The sequence below is a fragment of the Microplitis mediator genome, chromosome 5, assembly GCF_029852145.1.
Source record: "Microplitis mediator isolate UGA2020A chromosome 5, iyMicMedi2.1, whole genome shotgun sequence".
Taxonomy (NCBI): Eukaryota; Metazoa; Arthropoda; class Insecta; order Hymenoptera; family Braconidae; genus Microplitis; species Microplitis mediator.
In genome coordinates this window covers 9,464,848-9,489,396 of record NC_079973.1, presented here as the reverse complement: position 1 = coordinate 9,489,396, position 24,549 = coordinate 9,464,848, and the positions used below count along the sequence as shown (strand labels likewise).

General features: G+C 28.6%; 1 protein-coding gene across 7 annotated transcripts in view; it reads left to right on the top strand.

Annotated features, from left to right (window-relative positions):
* The window catches only part of LOC130667409 (rap1 GTPase-activating protein 1-like), a 91,409-nt gene that overhangs the window by 40,274 nt on the left and 26,586 nt on the right, over positions 1 to 24,549 (top strand). For 4 of the 7 annotated variants that reach the window (XM_057468945.1, XM_057468946.1, XM_057468950.1 and 1 more), the window contains exons 2-3: positions 12,139 to 12,232; positions 13,129 to 13,221. In XM_057468945.1, the coding sequence (XP_057324928.1) occupies positions 12,139 to 12,232; positions 13,129 to 13,221 (187 nt within the window). Of the gene's footprint in view, positions 1 to 11,977; positions 12,028 to 12,138; positions 12,233 to 13,128; positions 13,222 to 16,841; positions 16,864 to 21,307; positions 22,234 to 24,549 lie in introns of those variants that run through there. The other 3 variants (XM_057468949.1, XM_057468952.1, XM_057468951.1) reach the window with 3 other exon arrangements.

Sequence of the window (24,549 nt, the reverse complement as noted above, 5' to 3'; positions counted from 1 at the left end):
CAAATATTTTTACCGGGGTCGAGTCTTGCTTTTTAGACCAAATTTAAATCAAAAAAATATTATCTTTGTGCTTAAAATATTTCCTTGGGCTCATTTAATGCTTTCGTGTTGACAAAATTTCCTTAAATAACCTGGGTCAAAATAGTGAAAAATTTAATTTTTCTGAAAAATTTAAGTTAACTAAGACAAAACCAAGGCAACTTTGACTTTTTGTGATTTAAATAGATACTCAGTAGGTCAAGTTAGTCAGAAGTAAGTCAAATATGAATAAAAAAATCATTCGATTTGACTTGCTTTTGGTTAAATTGACCTATTTAGTAGCTATCTAAGTCAAATTTGCCGGTTTTGGCTTAGATGACTTAAATTCAAGTCAAAAAAGACAAATTTAACTTATTTATTTGACCCGGAAAACGTTGAAAAATTTTTGAGATCAAAATATTGAATTTCATTGATCATCAACAAATAGTGTCTCGAATCAGGAAAATATTTTACTACTAAAAATACTTGACTTTTAAAAATTAATACAGCAACGTATATAGATGATTTCATAATGAAAATTGGTTTAGTGACACATCACGTCCATCGATGTCAACGTGCTAACACTTGTAATGGAAGATTTCCCTACATTAATGTGATCTGTGTTCCGCCCACGTGGTAGAGAAATCATGCGTGTCACCCCTCAGAAAGCTTATGGCCTTCCTTGACCACTAAATCACTGGGTCGGAATGTTCGTTTCCTTCTTGTTCTTTTTTTAAATTCTCTCTTTCACTTTCTCTCTCGCTCTCTCTTTTCCTATACATCTATAGATCTATACATAAATATACAAACAAAAACATTTCCAAGTCTCTTCTCTGTTGTATTTGTTATGTATAGAGAGATCGCTCGGGGGATGATAAAACGTGCTCAAATCCAAATCCAAATATAGGTGTACATAACTAGTGTAGTGCATACAGAATCGCGACGGTGCATTTATGTGTACATTTACAATACAATATTATACTCAATCTGTGACCCCTCTTCGAAAATGCCCCGACAAGTAACACAACAATCGTTTGAGGATTATCATCAGATTACCGATCATCAGGGATTATATCTCATGACGTGTTGCTGCAAGTGAATACAAGAACGCTGAAAAAAAAAATTTAACAAACGATTTGTTTAATTTTCATATTCTTTTATATTTTTTATTTGCATAAGTGATCATTTTTTTATTGTTCCTTTTATTAACGGCTTTGAAGTAAAGATAAAAAATATTTAGAAAAAATTTTTTTATATATGGTAAATTATTTTTTCTGATTTATAGTGAGATTTGTTTCACGTAAAAAAAATGTTTGATTTTTGATAAAATTCTAATGTTCGGTATTTATAGTTAAAGTTTATTATTGATAGATTCTTTTAATATTTTTTATGATTTCATTGATCAGAATGAATTACGCTTAAATGTATGCTTCCCAATAACACGTGTTATTGTCTATTTTTTCAACAAAAATTATTTAGAGCCATGTGGAGATTTAAGTCTTTATTAACCAGAAGTATTAATGGTTCGGTAGTTACAAAATTCGACGATTTAAAATAGAAAATTGAATTCAACAAAAACAAAATAAGATAAATAAGTAAAAAAATTTTGGTGTGAAAATGGTCCCCGAGGACTTTACACAATGTCTTCGGTGTGAAATTTTATTAGTGTAAAACTTCAAGCGGTGTACTTTTAACACAGTGTGAGTGCTATCTTTTATACAGTTCCTCGTTATTAGTTCAAAACTCATACATTGTGTGATCGTATAATCTATAGTTAAAAGTAACCCAACAACTATTATTATCTCTCCTAAATGAGAACTTATTTTTATTGTATCTATCAAAGTAACATTTACACCGTTGGTGGTGCGATCGTTCGAATTTTCACAGCCAAAAATTTAACACCGTGCGTCGTGTAATTTTTACGCCGTCGGCGTAAAAAATTTTTACATCAAATCATTCTCAGCACACTGCGGACTCGGAATTTTTAACAGTGTAAATTTATATGAGGAATATTGATGACATAACTATAGCATTTACAGAACAGTCGAATAAAATTTATTTATAAATTGTTAAAAAAAAAAACAAAAAAAAAATTGAATTGAATAATCGATAGGAAACATTTGGATTGTATCAACTCACTTTCAGGGTTGTATTTAAAATTTACTTTTTATGGCAAAAAATAGTATTGAAAAAAATTCAACCTTGAAAAAATCAATGCAGTTTATATATATATTTTGAATGAAAAGAATATATTGAGGGGATTGAAGTCGTGTATATATCAGGGGTGCGGTTTACCAAATTTAACGCTTTATTTCTCATCGCCGACCCCGAATAATCTGATGCCTGATAGTTTGAGTTTAGTTCACGGAATAACGGTTGGGAAAATCTAAGTATGAATTTAATGTAGGGATTTTTATGTCTAATCAATAAATAAAAATTTTTTATTGTGAAAAACAATTACATAACGAATTAAATTTAATAATTCCTGCAATACTTTGAAGATTGATTTGCTTTTATTAAATATTGTATTGAAAAATTCTGCTGCAATATTAAATGTACTATAGGTCGTCCATAGTCTGGTCAACTTAGATGTGAACGTTCAACTTGTAATAATTCTGATAATATAATCTTCTTTCTTGACTCATCTTAACTTTTTCTCTAATCATTTTCATAATAATGATGGGACTCAAACCTTGACAAGAGAATAAAATTTTCAAATCACAAAATAAGCACGTTTTCATGATTATTACGATTTCTTAACTTATATATTTTTCCTTGTGAAAATTTATTACTCATAAAAACGAGCAAACGAGTGAAGTGATAAGGTCACGAAGTGGCCTTTTTAATTGCTAACTTCCTGTGCAGAATAAAAGCTCAGCACGATTTCTATTCTTCTTAGGTTTCATCTTACATTTCTTGTATTATTATTTTTTTTTTTTATCATGACGCATCTTTGACCTGCCTTCAGTGTCTTGAATAAAGATGATTTCACATATGTCTTCTTTCATCTTCTTTAAAAATTAATATCTATAGATGCAAAATATATATAGGTATATTGCAGAAAATAAATATTTTTGTAAAGTTATATTTATATAGACGCTGAACTAAATATTAAAATATAAGAAAAACAAAAAATCCATTTCATAAAGTCGTAAAAAAAGTTGTTTATTTTAATATGCAAATCATAAACTACGAATAAATTTTATTAAAAGAATAATTTTATTTATTTATTTTGTTTTTTTCAAATTGTAAATCCATCCACTATATTTTAGTTTTCAGTACATAACATCTTATATATAGCATGTGCGTCGACAATTATACAATAGATATGACCTCATGTTTATTTGTACACTACTTCTTTAAAATGTCAAAATGATCTATGAAATTTATGTTAAAAATAATTAATCATCTTGATAAATGTATAAATAAGAAAGAACCTGAAATTAAATTTTTATATTTATTTAAAATATAATAAATAAAAACAAAAAATTTAATTTTGGAAGCATTCGATGAGGAAATCCAATATGAAGTTTATTATTGAAAAAAACAATTATTATTTATCATAACTAGTCATGTAAAACTTTCTATTACTCGTAATATTGAAGTTCTAGTAATACTTTTTCTTTTAGAGACATCACTATAATTTTATATTCCCACTTTTCTTCCTTTTTACTTATACATATCTATTATCTTACATCTTAAAGTACTTGGGTAATAAATTTTAAGCCAAAACAATATTTTAATTTTTCCACAGCCCAAAAGTGACCGAAAAATGGACCGGATAAATATGGCCGATAATTAGGCCTAGAAAAAAACCGAAAGTAGTATACGTTTACCTACGTAACTTTTTCTATTTGTGTAACAGATCAATTGGTAAAGGCTCGAGCACACAAAATTTTAGCTCAAAATACTTTTGAAATGGACTATCACAGAACCTTAGTCTCAATTATAAACAAAGAAAATCAGTCTTTTATGGAATCGTAATTATTTACATATTTGTTGAAATACACAAAAGAAAGTTTTATTCTAATTTTATATGTCATATAAGTAATATTGTGATTTTATAGTTAAATTTAATATTTATTATATTAATATTTCAAATTAAAAAAAAAAATCGCCCAAATGAATCATCTAATAAATCTCACACCTATAACAATTTAATTTATAAAACTCAACCAGATGTTCCGAAAATTCCTGAATCGAATATAATAATAAGTTTCACGATACTCGCGTATAATTCCTATATTTAGATTTATGAGTAGAACCATCATTGAAAAGATCTTGATATATATGGATTAATTTTCATCCGGGAATAAATATAGGAATTATTCTCAACCGTGTACTTATTATCATTATCATTTATTATAATAAAAATAGCGTTTCACCGTAAAAGTAAAATTACAATTTGGGTATGCGTGAGGAAATCATTCTGTGATATAGCCAAGCTGATGACAATAAGAGATTATTAAATCTCATTCTTTTGTAATTTTAAGAGTTGAATCTTGGTTTTAAACTGATGATGTTGTCAATCTCGTGAATTAATTTATTATTTGAAAAATTACATTTACTAGTACACATGTTTTATGTGCAAGCGCAGCTATATTGCTTTTAATATATTTTTTTCAATGTATATTTTAAAATCTCGCCGTCAATGGCATAGCTAATCAGCAATAGAATAAAACTCTTATGGAAAACGATTCAACATCTGTTACAATCGATCTATTGCACGGTTAGAAATTTTGTGTATTTGTGTTAATAAATTATTTGGCTAAATTTTTTGTGTTGATTATTCAATACAGAAATATGTTAATTCAACACAAGCCATTTGTGTTATTTTGCTTTAACAGATTTTTTATGTTAAATGATCAGAACATCTGGAATATAACACATTTCTTGTTATTCGAAAATTAACACAAAATTGGTGTTGTTTAACTAAACACACCCGGGATTCCCGCGCATTTTTTCATCACTATCACTAAGCAAAACATTTTAGCAGCATTGTCTGCAAAGGAACTTGGATTATAATTAATTTACAATTAAATATTGACATAAGTTGTACTAAGATTAGATCAGTATACTTGGGTTGGTTAGGTTATCAGCTTATGTTTATTAGTTAGTTTTAATAAAAATTTGTGTTGACCGTTTGGAACAGGCAATTTGTGTTAAATTTAACATAAAATTTCCAACTGTGAAGTAGAGGGTTCCAAGTAAATTTCATTGAACTAACATTAAATAATATATTTGTTTTCAAAAAATTTCTTTTTTTTTTTTTACTTAATAACGACTATTGATAATAAACATATACTTGTTATTCATACGATAATTCTATGATAAAGGTATATTTTTCAAAAGATTAAACACACGTTACGATATTCACAGCGCTTTACATCACCGCCACCCCATCATTAGCATTGAATTACGTGCAACCGATGTACAATCGGTTGGTCATTACTAAATTCAGACTCGTGTGTGTTGCTCCCAAATGTTCGTTGAATCATCCTCGCGTGCATGTATATTTTAAAACGTATTAACATAGTAGATGTTCCACCCCTGAAATTTTCAAATCAAAGTTGTAATATAACCCTTTTGTCAATTAAGCACTGAAATTTCGGGCTTTATTGTAAATTTTTCGAATTGGTCTCAAAAACATTATTATGAATCTACAGCATAAGATTGACTGCAAATCAGTGTTTTTAATTCATAGCAAAAAAATTGTGTGAATTCCAAAGATATATATGTGTTATACTATTTTGATTTTGATTAAATATATCATGAATTATTATTATTTGATCAAAGAAATTGAATCATTATGAATCTTTTCAAACATGTTTTTATTAAATTAAAAATCAAATTGTCAGTCGACTAATCTGGAAAGTCATATTTTTATCAGACATATTTTTTGGAGCTATTTGATCTTAAAGTTACTTAGTGTAAAATTTTAAAGATCAAAATTATTTTGTTTTATTAAAGTAAAAGAAAAAATTTAATTCTTTTAGTTTTTTATAAAAGTATTCGTTATTAAATGATTAAAAAATTTATTCAGATCAAAAATTCAATATATACTCTTTTGATTGTCGCTAGATTTTTGAAGATATGTGTATTTATTCAGAAGATATTAGAATTAAAAATTGGTTGTAGTTGTATCAAAATGTCTTGTGCTGATGAGGAAATTTAATAACGATTTAGATCTGATATCAAATTTGAAAACTAATCAGATTAATAGTTTACCAGTTATTTAATCAAAAGCTAAAAAAATTAATTACTTAGCAATAATTGATTCCAAATATCATCTCCGTGACATCTCATTTAATAAACCGCTTTTAAACTACTCATATCCGCGTATAATTTCCTACACTAAATTTCTCGCAGTTAGTGAACTCGATATACAGTAAATCAACGATTATAATAATAATAGCAATGAAAAAGTGTACAAGAATTGAATCGATCTATAACTTAAGTAGGTACTCTAAGTTAGTTGTCAGATTTAAGAGTATCCACAGGGGGTCGTGCATTTAATAATTCTTTATTTATGCTCTTATTTTTATTTTTCTCTTTGTTGCGCTATCGGGGGTCTTAAATTGAGAGTCCACTAGAAGAGGCGTGAATGCTCTCTTTGTTATAATGCAAATGTCAAAACGATACTGGGTGCATTATGTCGAATTTCTAACAATAAGTTGATGCTCATAATAATAGTAAATGAGAAGAGAAATATGGTTATGCAAATATAATATCGTCGAGTGGATTCTTTTACTTTCATTATATATGTATATATATATTTCCGTTCAGACACATATATTTTTTATCATACGTTCCAGCATCTAGCATCTATATTCGTCATATGGGATATGTCGAGAATGCATGTTTTTACTCGCCATATAAACTCGTAGCTTTACGATGCGCACCATATGTATGCATATATATCACGTTGTCGTCAACCCCTCGAGACTGATCCCCCAAAATTACCAAAGCCTCTGTTTATTATTTTTTTCTTACCTTCTCCCTTGATGTTTGCCCCCTTATCACCACTATATTTTTTTTTCTTTTATTTTTTAAAATACTTTTACCACCTATACTGGTTTATACTATTAATGCTATAGATTTATATTGTGTACAGTGTTGGATCAGTTTTTTTATAACGCATAGTTTTCCATAAGATCAGACTTGATCGACTATTTACTATCAATCGTTGCAGAAATCATAAAAGTTTCTTTTTCGTTCATGATGTAGATACATATACATTTTTTTAAAGTTATAAAGTCAATTAATTTATAATACAAAATATTAATATTATTTAATTTTCTATGGAAACTTAAATTCATTTAGTCACATGTAATTGAATTTTTCTACGAGAAGGATTTTATTAATCGAGAAAAATTGGAAATACAAATTGTAATAAGTAATAATGACAGCTTATTAAATTATGTAACTTATATGCGGGTCAGTGTAAGTATTCAAAGTACCAATTACTTACCAATTTTTAATTTACATATATGTAGGGGTGTGGGAATCGTGTTCGAATCGAATAATTCGAGATTCCGAATTATTCGATAAAATTCAATTATTTGATTTAAATCGAGAAAATTCTGATCAGCTTTCAAATATTCAAGTTTCATTTAATAGAGAGCTTAGTTTTTTAAAATAACTAAAAGTAATCGTTTCTTAAATTTGTGTCTGAGCTCTATTTACACCTCTGACAAAAATTTGGATTATTGAAAAAGAAATATTACAATTTTAAGTTGTTTAAAAGAAAATTCACGAATAATGAAATAAATTCAAATTATTCGAATCGAAGTTTGAGTCAAATAGTTCGATTCGATTCGATACGAATAATTTGTAAGTTCATACCATTTGCACACCCTTAATATGTATGTTATATTAAATCCGAAATGGGCAAATTTAGTACTCTAATTATTTAACCCCAAACAATCTACTTGAATATGAAATTGATGATTTTAAATATTATTTTTGGTATGAATTGTTGTGCTAGTCCGGGTATGGTTATTAAAATATATTTTAATTCAAAACGTTGTTTAGTAAAATAATTTATACTCTCAATCATTGTCAGTAAAATAGTGAGCATAGAAAGATTTAAATTGAACTAACAATTTAATAAAATTTTATGTTAGGCATGTTGAATAATTTGTATTATGAAAGTTAAAATTGGTTGAATTCATTGATTCGAAAATCCTGACAATCTGTGGAAAGCCACTTCACAATATACTTTTTTTTATATGATTAATTTTTCACAAAGTCAATTTTGTTACACGTCAAATGACGATTCATATACTCATACGCACTTGCAAAGTGTTTTAACATCCATCCATTCAATTTTTTTCTTCCATTCTCCTATTTTTCTCTCGTATTCATATATTATTCTCTTCAATTAAAAGAGAAAGATAGAAAATAAAATAAAGAGAAGAGATTTTAATCCACATACTGGGGCAATACGATATTACGTTTGAGTGAGCAAATAACAAACAAAATTCACTCAACAGTATTGCATTGGCCAGAATAACGATAAGAATAACAATGGATTCGTTAAAATGTTGATGGAAAAATGGGTAGAAAATATAAAAAGCCAATCATAGATAACAATAGATTGACAAAACCATCCAATCGAAATATAATGACTTGGGCATTGTTTTTATTAATTTTTAATCCGAGCTAAAGATCTGAAGACACGGGCTTGTATAAGATTTTTGCAAATGTTGTCTACCAAATGCATAATAACAACAATAATAATAATAATAATTATTGTAATATCTTTAGATGTCGCCTCTATCTTCGTCAAGCTATGAAATTTTGTTTTCTTGTAACTGTTAGAGCTTTTTAATAAAGTTGTAATCTTTTATTTCTATCGAATAATTTATTTGAGGAAAAATAAATAATGACGGAATTGGTGACATTGACATATCGGTTAGGTACTATCGATTATAAAAAACATCATAAAAAAATCTATTGCTTCTGAACAAATTATCGATGTGATCCATCATTTTTCATGTATAATTGTAAGATACAATCATATTAACATATTTATATATGTTGTTGTATTAAATTGAGATGATATAAATAAGAAAAAAAAATAGATATTCTCGGAAGACATCTGGCTGTCATTAATTGTTAACAATCGACTGACATACTGTAATTGTGATGTATATTCATATCTATAATCTCATTATAAAAATTCAATAACGTAAAAGCTTATAATGAATAATATTTTTTCATGAAACAATCATCGAAATTTAAAGTTTCAGTGTCTCTAACAAGCTAATTTTTGTCCAATGCCGCGAAAAAATTTTAGCAAACACGTAAATTGCGAATGTCTTGAGTCAACAAGTAGAAACAAACTTGTTTTGTCCCTTGGGAAGAAACAAATAATATTTCTGCCAGCTGATTGGAGGCATTCGCAATTTAAACTTTGATACTTGTCATTATACATATCCGACTAGAAATTTTGACCTGTACTGACATTAGCTAGTACCCAACCCGACATAGAACGCAGATGAGTACTTAGGACCTGATCTGGCATGCCTGGTCTGGACCCTGTTCGACGAGCTTGCTATGAAACTGTTCCGGCAAGTCTGACGTAAACCTTCAGAAATTTTTTTGATAAAATTCTTATTGTTACACTGAGAGAAAAAATTACTTTTATAAAAATACTATAGCATTTACAGTTTTTGCTGAATTATAAATTGCAAATCACAATTTATGCTTACGCTAATAATGGGATTACACCATTGGTCTTAAAAATTAACTTATTTCTGACTGGCTGATGAAGATAAAATGTTAAGTTATAAGCAGATAATTCACCCTCGTCTGAAATCGGTTTGTTTCGGCCCTTGTCATACAATATACTGTTAATGAAATGAAACATGTTTATACACGGAAAGAAATTTTCTTTAAAAATTACCGTTAAATTCACTGTAATCGTGTTACGAATGGCACGGCCTAATCATTTGTCAGTAAGTAAGATAATTTTTAACTTTTTTTCGACAAATTTTACCGTAGTCTACTGTAAATTTTATTTGGTTTTCGGTAAAGTTTATGAAGTCTAACCTCAAAATAAATAAATTTTTCCGTAATTTTTAATTTGAAAATGGTAATAAATAAAAGCGCCGCATTATGTCCCACGATTACAGTGAATTTAACGGTAATTTTTAACGAAAATTTCTTTCCGTGTAGACAGATCAAAAAATTGTATTTTTTTTTTTCGTTATTAAAAAAAAGTATAATGAAAAAAACATTTTTCACTAGTAGTTTATATAATTATTATATAATTTTATAGTTGAAACAATCATGGCATATTTATGTTTATTGTCATACACAACATAATAAAGTAATAAAATATTCTGTAAGTTTTATACTGAGTCTATGTTTTTATTAACTTAAACCAATTACATTGCCGCGCCTACAATAATAATTATCGTAATGCAGGCATACGCGTGAAACGGTAATATGATCCTGTGGGAATGTGCCTCGCAAATGTGCTTAAAACGCCAAGAAAAACAACATGGTTTTTAGTATTTATTCCGACAAAATAACTGCATGAGTGTGAGATAATAAAAATAATTTTATATATTTAAAGCTTAAGTCGATTTATTTAATGTCAACGCAGTATAAAAAAAAAATGCGACAATTTAATTTATTGAATCTGAACGTAATGAATAACTTATAAGATTGGTAAAAGTTAGTTAATAAATTATTTGGGACAATTATCAATGACTATATATATTTTCTTTTATTTTTACATTCAATTATAAAATAACTCACTTCTTATTCATTCAATCGACCTCAAAATTTCCTCTGATCTAAATTTTGATAAATCCTTTCGATTGCTACGCCATTAATTCTATTAATTTATTTATTCGAATGATAGAGCAGTAAATTAAAGTAAGTTAGATTAAGTTTGAAGATTTCTTTTGGAGGAATCAGTAAATTATAAATAATCTTTACCGAAATTGACAAAGTTTACTAAAGTTACGATATGATAGAAATTTAAAATCGTTATTAGGTCGGCGACTGACAACATAATTATAATAAAAATAAAACCTATTCGAGGTGTGCAGAACATACTAGTGTAACCTTAATATCTAATCAGCTTTCACTAACGCAATTTTTCAACTTAATATTTTCAAATAAACTTCCTTATATTTTTTTCGCAGTGTACAAACAAATATTACGCACACTGTCAAAAAAGTGACCACGTGCACGTATATGTTGAAAATAAAATTTTCGAACGATGTAATCATTATTATTATAGTATAATAACATATAAGTGACCATAATCCAAAAATTATTTGTTTTCCATAATAATAATATGATGGAAAAAAAAAAAAAAGAAAAACGAATTATAAGCATGTAAATAAACGTTTTTGTATATTTTGAAAGGTTAATAATGAGTCATCGAGTAAAGATAATATTATTAGTTTTTAAATTATCCGTGACAAAGCTATTTTTAGTATACACTCAAACCTCTGACCGTTTATTATGACCTCCCACTTTTAGAAAATTTCTATTTTTTGTGTACATTAATGACAAGTATACTTATATCATTGTTCATTGTAGACAATATATTAATTCAATAGTATTTTTTCCTTATTAAACCAGCCGCTATTAATGAGTTTACATTTCACCTCCCCCGAACCGATGTTTACCACAAACTACGGAACGTGCGAGCATTTATATACATTTCTAGATTAAACACATAGGGTTGTTGATTAGAAAAAATACAGCTGCCGCCAGATGTGTAACTTTAACGAAAAATCTTCTTTATGGGGGTGTCAGACTTGTATTTAAGTATAAACGCAACTTATAGAGGACTTCTTGCTTCTTTTCCAATTCTTCTGGCTATTATATTGAGAAGCTGTGAAAGCTGTTATGTTGAAGACACTTTTACATCTGTCAGATGCTCCTACCGATCTCGCGTATTGCAACATACAAGAAATTCTTGCGAAAGGCGGAAAAAAACTATTCAATGAAATGTCCAGACGCATTTCATATTTTTATTTGGTTAGAAATTTTAAATCGTTGATTTATTAATGTCATCTAAATTTTTCATATTTTTTTTTATCGTTATTTTATATAATTTATAGAAAAACAAAAATTACTTAAATGTTTCAGGAGACAACAGCTGGAACAATCGGTTTACTCTGGAACTGATACAAGAAAGTTGGCAGTAAATGAACGTCATGATTGCCGAGAAAATTCGGATAAGGTAAATTAATGATAAATTAATTTGATTGAGATTTTTAACGATTTCACGCTATTGATTTTTAGTTATAGGGGTCGTGGGGGAGCAAAACGGGGTACTTAGAAAAGACTAAGTTTTCGGGGACTAAAATACGTTAAATCTTTTTTTGTTTTTTAATGATATTCAAAGTATAAATAGAAACGATTTTCAGCTGCCGTTAAAAAAAGAAATTTTCCTTTTTGGCGGGGAAAAAGGGATACCCCCTAAAAATGGTGAAACAAAAATTTCTGGAAATTAAATAAATTCGATTAAATTAAATTTTCTTATAAGTAATTTACAAAAAAAAATTACATTTTACATAATTATTGGATATAAAGAAAAAATAAATTTTGAATAGTTTTTATAATAAAACAAACTTCATTAACATTTTTTGACTGACTCGATTTTTGAAAAAAAAAAAACTGTTTGAAATTTAACAAAAAAAAAAAAAAAAAAATTCAAAATAATGCTTAATTATATTTACAAAGGTGATTTTGGAAAGTTTAAAAAATATTTTATAATACAAACTTTTTTGATTTCAAACAATAAGATTTTGGGACTCCGAGTTTGACGTTTTTTTGAGATTTTTCTATTTTTTTTTTTTTTTGCATAAATCTATCACTCTTAGTTTGTAGAAATAAATATTCTACTGTTGACATTTCAATGTACCTGTTTTGACTATTGCCATTCTGTTTAAAATTACTTTCAGGGGTTCACCCTTTTTCAAGCTTCTATTCACTATACCAACAATATCTTCGAGATTTAAAGTACATCTTAATATCTAAGGGAAGTTGTAAGACTGGCCCATTATAGTTAGTGTAGAAAAATGTGACTTACTCTGACCTCAAGAACTTTTTTTGAATTTTACTATTTTGTTACAGAACACAACCCAAGATCTGTTCGAATTGCTTGAGAGGGTTCAAAGCTCAAGACTTGATGATCAACGCTGTGTATTGCCACCGTATTTTTCTCAGGTATGATCGAATAGAATATTTCTGATATTAATGCAACGTACATCGGTATCCATTAAACTTTGTATACAAAGTTAGTTTTATAAATTTATGCTTAATTAATTTGAAGATATTTATGTACAGAAATTTATTTTAGACTTAGTCTGTACGATGGTAAATATATTAGATTCTATATATAGACAGAATTAATAAGGGGATAATCTAAAAGAACACTTAAAGTAATTGATAATAAATACATGAGTGATCTGTTGAATAATAAATAATTTATAACTTTATAATAAATAGTAATTGAAGGAAAAAAGGATAAATCTTGAAAAATATATTTACAAATTCACTATTAGTTTGCTTTGCGACTAATATTATATTCTCCATTGATATACTGAGATCGTTTTTCTAAACGATTGTAAATATTAGTTTCCTTTATATATATAAAAGTTGTTTCGTCTAACAAACCATTAATAATATTCGGGATGTCAGCTAGCTTTATTTCCAATTTTTTTCCAAAACTAATCTTCTTCTGTCTTCACTAAAGAATCGCCGCCTCTACCGTAATTTTTAGTGACTTGGAAATGAAATGAATGATGGCAATTTTTCATGGAAAACGGCTGACCTTAGCCGCATCAAATCATTTCTTCACGGCCTGGTTTCAAAGTTAACTTAACAATTTAGCAAGTTTCATTTTCTTTTTCATTCCTTTGTATTTTTCTTTACATTTCTTTTTTACAAATATCGATTGTGTATTTTTCTATTGATATGTACAGTATCAATCGTAGAAATCATTAATCTACACTTATTATACCTGTATGACTCATGAACATTTTTATACAATAGACGTTATATTTCATACGACACTATTTATTAGTGATTTCAAAATTAACGTTAGATTCATATAAGTTTTGCAATTGAGATCAAATCAAGATTTTTTTATTTTAAATTTAATATATTTGTCTGGTTTAGTTTAAGTGTATAAAAACTACTTACACAACAGACTATATTTCGTCAATGTGTAAAAAAAATCTGTGTTAAAATTTGACGGTTGAATATTTAACATATTAGTGTGGAAATTAAATACACTGTTATTATCTTGTTTGATAAATTTTAATCGATTTATTTCTTACTTACTTTAACACACAATATTTTATTATCTATTATTGTTATTTTTCACACATAATGTGTGTAACTTTTTTTATACATCGACGTTTTTTATTGTGTAATAAATTTACGAGGTACAGAAAAATAGTGGTCAAGTTTTACGAAAAACTATCCCAATTGGATTCTTTCTTATCTTGAGACAGAAGCTGTCCTGAATTTGAAAATGTAAGGTGTTAATTGGTACTTTGCTCGGTTCTTCTTTAAACGACGATACTTTGAACAAAAGGAGAAAAAATGTCTTTTTAGCTAGAAATCTATTGCTGTGTGTTCAAAACAACTTTTTGAAAAATTGTTGTATACATTATGTCCGCCGCTGTAATTAAAATCTATTATCCGGAATTTCTCTCTTGAGTAGCGATAGGAAAATTTTGGCGAGCGATTTAGTTATGGACCTAAACGTCTTCGAGCTTGGTCACGTTGCAGAACAAATTTCGTATCATTTGAAAGAGCAAGTGAGCTGTGCAATGCGAAATGGGCAATCAAGTATTACTGGTTTTAAATAAATCGACTCGAATTTTTCGTATAGATTATTCGTACATATTCATCTTCGATTAGAAGAAAATTTTATTTAATTGTATTGTTCATATTATCACGTTTCAAAAGTTTATTAATAAATAACTATGCATAAAACTTTAATCTATTGACCTCTGTATATATTTGTCGCTCTATTGATATAGAGTTATTATATTTGCGCCACAAAACACTCTTCAAATCATCTGTTCTATTACGAGTAAGACAGTATGAAAGCAGAAGTGACGGAGAGTTATAAGTTATGAGTGATTTCAAAAAGTTATTGTTTAATTATAAACAGAACTCAAATAAAACCATCAAGATTTATTTTTCGTAAGTTTTATTATACTTGTCGATAAAACTTTTTTTCAATTCTTCGTTCATTATTTTTATAGGTATCATATTGCACACCGGTCTCCTCTATAATCAGAAACAAATTTAAATGAATGACTCATGCATGTATAATTATTTCAAATATTCATAGCGTCATAAATTTTTGATATTATTGATCACGAAATAACCATTGTAGGATTTTATTGTCAGGGATGCGCAAATAATTTAATACTTGGAAATTATTCCCGCTGCATCAAATATCGATATTTTTTTCAAAATTTTGATTAAAGAATTAAAATTTTTAAATAATTACAAAATTCTAACTATTAGTCAACCTTCGAATTATTCGAAAAATCTGAATCAACTATAAACTATTGTAAAAAATTTTCATAACTTATCATATGTGACTTGAAATTAATGTTCGAAATTCAAACTGAAAAATTGAATTTTAAATCGAATATTCCGAATTTTGAATGGAATAGTGATAGTTAAATAGTCAATTCGATGTGAATACTATATTCAAACATCCCTATTTATTGTCTACCAATTGTGGAGTATGATTAATCCTGTGGTTTAATATGTTAGTGTTATTATTAGTATCGGTCTTTCAAATTGTATTACGAACACTGTATCAAATGTGTACCTTTAAATTATTAACCTTATTTACTGTTGATGGTTCTGAAGAAGCTTAGAACTCCAGTATCAAATAAAAATTTTTGTCCATCTATCCATCTAAGTACAGAACAAATTATTTTAATTGTAATGACACAGCAATGATGCTTATTGCGAGATTGCGAAGTGCGTATCTGCAACTAAGTCACAGAATAACAGTTTCGACTAATGCGCCGTCAAGTTGAAGGTAACATTTGATTATCCAGCTATTGGGTACAAATTGGTGACGATTAACAGCCGAAAATTTAAAGGCAACTTGACACAGAAAGTTTTTTCTAAGTTGATGGAAACTTTTTGCATCATTAGCTGTTGCATCAATTGTTGCACACGCCAACTTATTGCAGGAAAGTTGGCGTCAAATCTCAGCTGCAAGCTTACGTCAAGCTGCAGACGAAGTGGTCACTCTGATAACCAGACTATGGTCAGGAAGTTGGTGTCCATTAGTTGCGATCAACTTGACGACAAATTCACCCTTTGTAACTGTTGACTACAAGTCATTGTACCAACTTTTTGAGAAAATTCAAGTCAACTTTCTGGAAAAGTTGGTAACAACTTGTAGTTAACAGTTACACAATCTGAAAGTTGTTGATAAGTTGATCGCAGCTAATTGACACCAACTTTTTGACCAGAAAGTCTTGCTGTCAGGGTTGATGAAGTATTTCATGTAATATCGTATGTCGGTAGAATAGAAACTATTTTATAACATTTGTTGGTAACTAATGAATCTGTAAGCCCGAAGAAAAAAAAAATCTACTGACTTGACAATCGGTACGATTTTCTTGTCGATAAAACAGATCTCGTATCCAAAATGAAGTGTAGATGGCGGTATTATAAACTTTTATGCATCTAAGATTTGTTAATTTATAAGTGAAATCCAAACCCCTTGAAATTAAATTTTTATTCCATAGTTTAATCGTTTTATATGTGATGATGGAGAGCCACATCACTAAAAACAAGATTTTATCTTAGCCTTGTAAGGTACAGTGAACAAAGTATAAAGTATTAATGTTATCGTTCTTTTGATTATGACTTAGGAAGTCCTGCAGCATAAAAAAAGAGCATTATAAATAAATTATAAGTAAGATTTATATAGAGTTAACTGATTTTAAATAAAAAAAAAATTTCTAAACGAAAATAAAAATAGTTTATTAATAATAAAGGTAAATTAAAATCTTTTATTATTATTAAGAAAAATTATAAGACATTAATAATTGTAAAAATACAATGACCAAGGGGCGATAACAGTAGTGCCATTGACGGTAATCTGATAAGGTAACATTGTAAAAGGAGCCATAAAAAACCTACAGCGAAGAGTAATATAAGTAGTATAAGAAAAGAGTCCGTGGGAGACTTTGTCGTGTCGTGGTCAGGTCTTTATTCGAAAGGGTCATATTAGGTCAAAATAAAAATATAAAAAACTTTTGTAGCTGGGGATTCGAGTTGTGTTTTGTGTGCAATAAAGATGGATACTTGACGCAGTCTCTCAGACTATGTCCTTTTTCTTTTTCAATATTACAACAGGAATGAGTATTCACAAATATAATTGTGTCTGGTAATCATAATAAAGTTTTATTTGTTATAATGATTTTCATACATTGCTTGACAAGATTTTTATGATTCGAAGAGTTTTTATTCACCAACCGTAAAGATTTAAGATTTCTATGTATATTCACGTCGGTTGTATACACAGGTGATCACAAACTGTGTTCGACTACCATGGGAACTCTATGGTTATTACTCTTGTTTCTCTATTTTGCTTTTTTAAAGTCGTGTTTGATACAATACTTGTTTAATGAGCGTAATTTTAATGAAACTTTTAAACTATATATTCTTAACGGGCTTTTATACATTACTGTTAGATTACTAATGTTTTATTTCATCATGAAATGATTTATTCATTTAGCATGCAATATCTTGTAATTTTTTAATTATGATCGTTTTTAATTTCCTGATATGGAAATTGAAAATTTTAAAAAAAAAGGGAAGTCATTGGTTACAGTCCAGTTTTTAAAAACTTAGTTTTCGTTACATCTCGACGCTTTGAGGTCCGACCTTTGAGAAACGATTTAAAACAATTAAAAATAAAATTTTTAATCCTTTTGAATATTTGACCGATCGAATTAACCGATTCGAACATTCGTCACAGCAATCGAACAGTCTCGATCAACTTGGTACAAAATTTAATCAAAGCAAAGTCTCAACAAGTACTTTCGATTGCCGCAAAGCAAGTGCAAATCGGTTGATTTGTTCCAAAAATATCGTTGGACAAAAATGATCTTTCTTAGCAAAATGTTTTTTTAATTTGGTCCAAGTGTCTTTTGAGCGTCAAAAATTTACGAATAATAATGATTTCGAATTCTCTGAGTTTGAAAGCAGCAGAATGTTTGGGGGTTGGCCTCTCGTGTAAAAAAATTAGTTCCAATAAGATTCCAAAAAAGTTCCGCATGTGGAACTTCTAAACATGAGACAGATTAGAACTTCAAATGGAACTTTTTTGGAACGTTAGTAATTTTTATGGTAAAGAAAAAGTTCTTTTGAGCAAATTTAAAGTCAAAAAAAGACATTCTTAAAATTTTTTTATGGACTTTTTTTTGTTCTATAAAAAATTCAAAAGTACTGATTTTTCAACTATTTTGGCATGTTTCTGGAGCGTCTTTAGGCTACAAAAGTTGTGATTTTGAAATGTTTTGGAATGCCTTTTGTAGTCCATAAAAAAGTCACAAGTGGTGATTCTGGAACTTTTTTGGAATGTCTGCATAAAATTCCAAAAAATTTCCAAAAACGTCCTTATTTGACTCTAAATTTTCTCATAAAAACTTTTTTTTTACCATCAAAATTACTAACGTTCCAAAAAAATTCCATTTGAAGTTCTAATCTGTCTCATGTTTAGAAGTTCCACATGCGGAACTTTTTTGGAATCTTTTTGGAACTAATTTTTTTTACACGGGCTACAGGGTCGACTGTTTTTCAAATAATTTAATTATTAATTAATTTTGCACCACTAAGTTTTATTAGTCAAGTAAACAACTCAGCACGAGTTCTGAAAATATCCGAATTGTATTGTCGTTCACCTTATTTTTTATTTAGTGAAAACCACAGGAGAGAATAAAAGATAAGTCTACAAAAAAAAATTTCACTTGTGTATATTTGTATTATACCTGTATTTTATTCAATAAGTAGTTACCAAGGTTAAATTTATGATGGTTTTTCGAGGGTTAGCATCAGCAGGAAGTGGAACGGTGAAATAAGAGAACCAGTAGAAATGTAATGGAGGGATGATAGAAACACAAAGAAACGGAAAGTCGGTGGTGCGTACACCGGAGAGTTACTCGACAACGAAATAAGTCGACCACGAAACTACATCCGTTTGCCTGCTGAAAAAAGTATACAGGAAAAATAAAAGATTTGTTAAATCTTTTTACGAATAAAAACGCCTGTTTTTTTTTATTGTGACAATTTATCGTTATTTCGAAATTTTATTTCATTTTGTGTTTTCTAAATTTTGTATTCTTTTCATTTTCGTAAACATAAAATTCAAATTCAGTTGAAAAATTTTAATAACTATAATGAGTATTGAAACAAATTAAATTAAACTTTAGTAAAATTAGATAGAATGAGAACGATAAAAAATCCCGAAAGTTCTCACAGTAAATAGGAAGGAAAACTTTATGATTATTTTTTATCATATTTGACTATGTAACATAAGATAAAGAAAAAGTAAATACAGAGAATTGTATACCAAATCAACAACTATATTTTTGTTGATAATTTTATTGTCTGGATACACTGAGAAAAAAATTAACTTTTGGAAAAATAATATTCTCTAAAGAAGTGAATCAATAAAAATTATATTCCATTATCGAGTTTATATCTAACTTGGAAACCAATGATATTTTCATCATACCAAATGATGAAAATTAGCGCATGCTCCATTTTTCCCACGAATAGAAGCAAACATTTAAATTTTCGGGTACAGATCTGGTCAAAAACAAATTCGGATTTAAGTCTTGAAGTTCTCAATAAGGATTTTGAGGATTAATTTATAATTTGAAGATTGACAACAGTATAGAAAGTTATCCTAGTTTAGTCCTCAAAGTAGTACGGCTGCCCAATTTCAAAACACAGTAACAGACAAAAATAAAATTTTTGAAATATGCATCGAATCACGTTCACAAGACTCCACTGGAACTAAAAATACTAAAAAATCGATTTTGAAAAATTTGTCACTTACTGTGTTTTTAAATTTGGCAGCCGCAGTAGTTACGATCAATTTTACCACTTTGAGGACTAAACTGGAATAACATAATCTGGATTAAAGTCTCAAAATACTCAAAACATGAAGGGATAATTTTATCCGCATTTGGACCTCAAAAGTATCATTCGACGTATTATCACCCCTCCCTTTTGCGATCTAAAGATTCTCAAAGTGCGAACTATAACTTTTCATTCGTTGAGGATTTTGAGGTCTTAGTTATAATTTAAAATCGATAAATTATTTGCATTTAGACCTCATAGTTCTCATTGAGGATTTTGAGTACTAAAGTAGAGCTACTTTCTGGGAGGCAAACAAAACATCAAAGGAATTGAGGCTTTTGAGGACTAAACTAGAATTTGTTTTTTGACTCGGGAAGGTAGGACGGGATGTGTTGCCTTCATTTTGGGTAGGCAATTGCACATGCTGAAATGTCCTGCCTTCCTACCTCGGTGTGTAATACTCTATTTTATGTCACCTGCAATGAAACTTACAGTTTCAATGCCTATTTTTCCGATTGAAACAAGCAGATTTCAAACTAATGCGATTTAGCGGGCACAAATTAATCAATTTTTTCCCTAGGAAAGGAACTCCATCAGTTTCTGTCTGCTTAATAAACTCTGTCGAATAACGTACCAAAATTCTAAATCAGTCGATCCATATAAAAAATTTGAAAAATTTACTCACACATACGGTCACCTGGACATCACTCCGAAAATAGCCTGAATATTTTCCTAAGACTTGTAAACCTTGGCATCTAATAAAAACTCGATCTTTGAATGTCAAATTTGAAATTTAAAATTTTCTTAGCGGAAAGTTAAAAAATGTGTATGTTTGTGATTAAGGTATGAGTACAATAGTATAATTAGCGATTATATTCTTGAGTTTTTTCCCGCGCTCTAACATCCACTTATGACGCTCATGAAGTATGCAACGGCGTCGCGACGATGGAAGTATTATGTCGGAGTAGTATAGAGGAATATAAAGTAGAGAGGTAGTACAGTGATGCGATGGAGTCGACAACAGCCCAGAAAAGTGTATAGTGTGTAATGTACTAGCAGTACTAGCAGGTCACAGCGGGGCATAGAAGGGGCATAGAAGGGGAAGTCACAGTGGAGGAGAAAATTCAAAGAGAATCGGCTCGGCTCGCCGGAACTCCGGTTGAAACTCAACGCCAGTTGCGCCTCTACTGTTCGATGAGCACGTGGTTATTGTCAAATATTGTTTAAGGGGATTCCTGGATTTTTATTTAAATTTTTCACTACCCAGTGCTTTGTTTCACCAAAACATTATAAAATATTTTGACAGTGATTAAGTTTAATAAATATCAAATATTTTAGTTATAATCTTGTGAAATACTTTTATCTATCTTTATATATTTACGAGTGTGTGAATATGTGTGTGTATGTGTGTTTATGTATACATACACAATCATGGTTTCAGTTTAATAAATATATGAATAATTATTAATAATTCAACGAGGATAAAATGACATTAATATTACAAGGATTATCGAAATGAATAATCATAGAATGCGTGATTACAAACATTTTAATTTCGGAGTAGTTGTATAATTTACGAGAGATCGCCTTTTTTTCCAAGGTTTCAATTCCTTGCTTACTTTATGATTTAAAGAATTGTCATTTTGCAACTTAAAGTACGTGCGCAAATGCACAATTTTACTTCAATGGGATTTTTTTTTTATTATTTGTTTCACGCATTAGCATGCTTTGAAACAGAAGGCTTGGGAGAGTTCAATTAATATGGATAATTTTTTAAAAAACTACTTTTCAAATTGACCAAGTTTTATTTTATGTCACGACGTGAGGTCCTTGAAAAACTTTAATTAGATTGTATTGAAACATTTCGATTTATAACTTTTTTTTTTCTTTTTTTTCATCTTTATTTTCTTTTACTGCTCAACCTTGACTGTAAGAATAACAATTATTGAATAAGTTAAAAGAGACGTACTTTTGTGCGTCATGATGGGAGTGTTGAGGTGGAGGCACGATCTAAGATCGGAGGCCAGTCAACAGCAACAGCAACAACAGAGGAGTAACGGTCATACTAGTACGCTTACGAAACTTGTGACCCAGGTGAGAGAACTCAATAATCCTTTTCTTTAGAGCGAAAAATATTGATATGAATGATTCACGAGTATATTGATAAAATTTTGATTGAGGAAACGATAACTTGTTTTAAAAACTAAATCTTAAACAACGGACACATTGAAAATAACAGTACACGGAGTAAAAAATATAAGGAACTTTACTTAAAAATATATTGTAAACTTAAAATGCTATTGAAATTCAACAACTTTTACTATCTTGGGAATTCACTTTTTATTTATATTTAGAAATTTTATTATTTAAGTATGTCAATAAATGTAAACTGCAGCAATAAATTTACCTAATATATGTTTAAGTGAAATTTACTACCCAATATAATAAATTTTACTATATTACACTAACGCAAAAAATTAAAGGAACAGGAAAATTTTATAAATTTTTTAGTGATTTTTGCAAGGCTACAACTTGGTGAAAAATAATCGTATCGAGATTTAAAAAAAAACTTAGGATCCTGTTTCATTTGTAGGTTGATTTCTCTGTCACAAATTGTCCAACAAGTAAAAAAAAAAAAAAAAAAAGAAAAAACCAAATTAAAGCTCAATAAATTTGCTAAACGATCTATGCATTGGTTTAGCTGAAAAAATTTTTCCACGGCCCGTGGACTCTCTCAAAAAAAAAAAAAAAAAAAATTCGAAAATTTATGTCTCGCGATATTTCTCATGTTAGCGAAATAGCTGTAGCTCTTAAAAAAATTTGATGAAAATGCACCAAAACCAGAGATTTCAAGCTATAAATTGCTTCCTTTAAAATCTCGATACGATTATTTTTCACGAAGTTACAGCTTTGCGAAAATCACAAAAAAATTTATAAAATTTTCCTGATCTTTTAATTTTTTAAACTTTTCATTGTTATTATTTATGACACGTGTGCATTAGTGTTGATTTCAATTTCAATATTTAAAAATCACTTGACCGGGATTCGAACCCTGATCTCCTGCGTGCGAATCCTGTCTTCTGTCTGCCGGTCTTAAGTTTCCATTGAACGAAAGTCTCTGAACTTGTAATACATATTCGTATACACTATTTTCTACCAATTGTTAATTTTTTATAAGTCTGCTTTCGAATAATTACAAACCGTTTAGTAATTTTTAGTTGCTGTACAACACTGAATATTACGCTATTCATCTGATTTACAGAAATTAATTATTATACAAATATAGTATTTAATACATACTTTTCGTTGATGTTATTAGAAATTAATATTTTGTCAATAAAGAATATCAATGAAATAGTAATAAAAGTAACAATATAGCAATTTTTCAGTCAAACATCTATATGTATAGTATTAAATACCATTGTAAGATTTTTTCTATTAATTTGATAATAAATAATAAAAATAATTCAATTAATTATTCGCAGTAGTATTTCTACTAAAATATATTAAATATTATATATAATATTTTCGAGACTCGTTTTTTCCGTGTACGGATGTCCTATAAATTAGAAAAAATGTTCAACATTGAACTGTAACACATATCGTGTAAACTTTATATGATGAGAATGGAAATAAATGAAAAAGATTTTACGCGGCTCTGAGTCAAGACTATGGTTTTATTCTCGGTCTGAGTATTCATTAACTTTCACGGTGCTTAGTCCACATAAATCCTTGACTCAAAGCGCAGTTACTACTCACATCACCGCACTTGCGGTTGTTTAAATTATTAACGTCCAGTACTAATAAATGGTTTACATAACTAACTAGTTTTATTCAACTATTAATCGCGAAACGTTATATAGAAATCAATTTTATTTAAATCAACAGAAAGTGTATTTGGTGATTTCTATAACCGCTAAAGTTTTCGATTTCGTTCATTTATTCATTTATCACAGGACAAATATTATGTTTTAATGGAAATTTTTATCTGTAGTATCATATTTGTTACCAAGAAAATTTTCTTCTTTGCCTGTTGGATGATTTATCTGCTAAACTAAGTTTAGAATCAAGTAAATTAACGTATATCTACTAATATATACGTGCGTATATCATTCCGAATAAACTTTGAATGTGCTTCATATTTTGAAATAAAAAAAAATCGTTTCTATTTTCTAACTCAAAACGAATTACTAATTTAACTGTTGCGGAAGATCTCATATATATAACGTTACTTGAGAAAATTTTCAGTAATATGGTGGATATTATAATATGTCAGGAGTCTAAATATACCATTAGTTTAGATATTTCTATATTTATCTGTATACATTATCTAGGCTTGGTATCAGGATAAAATAAATGGCTAGTTTTTATATTTTTACAAAGATGTTTTTCTAGTGGTGAGGTAGGGAA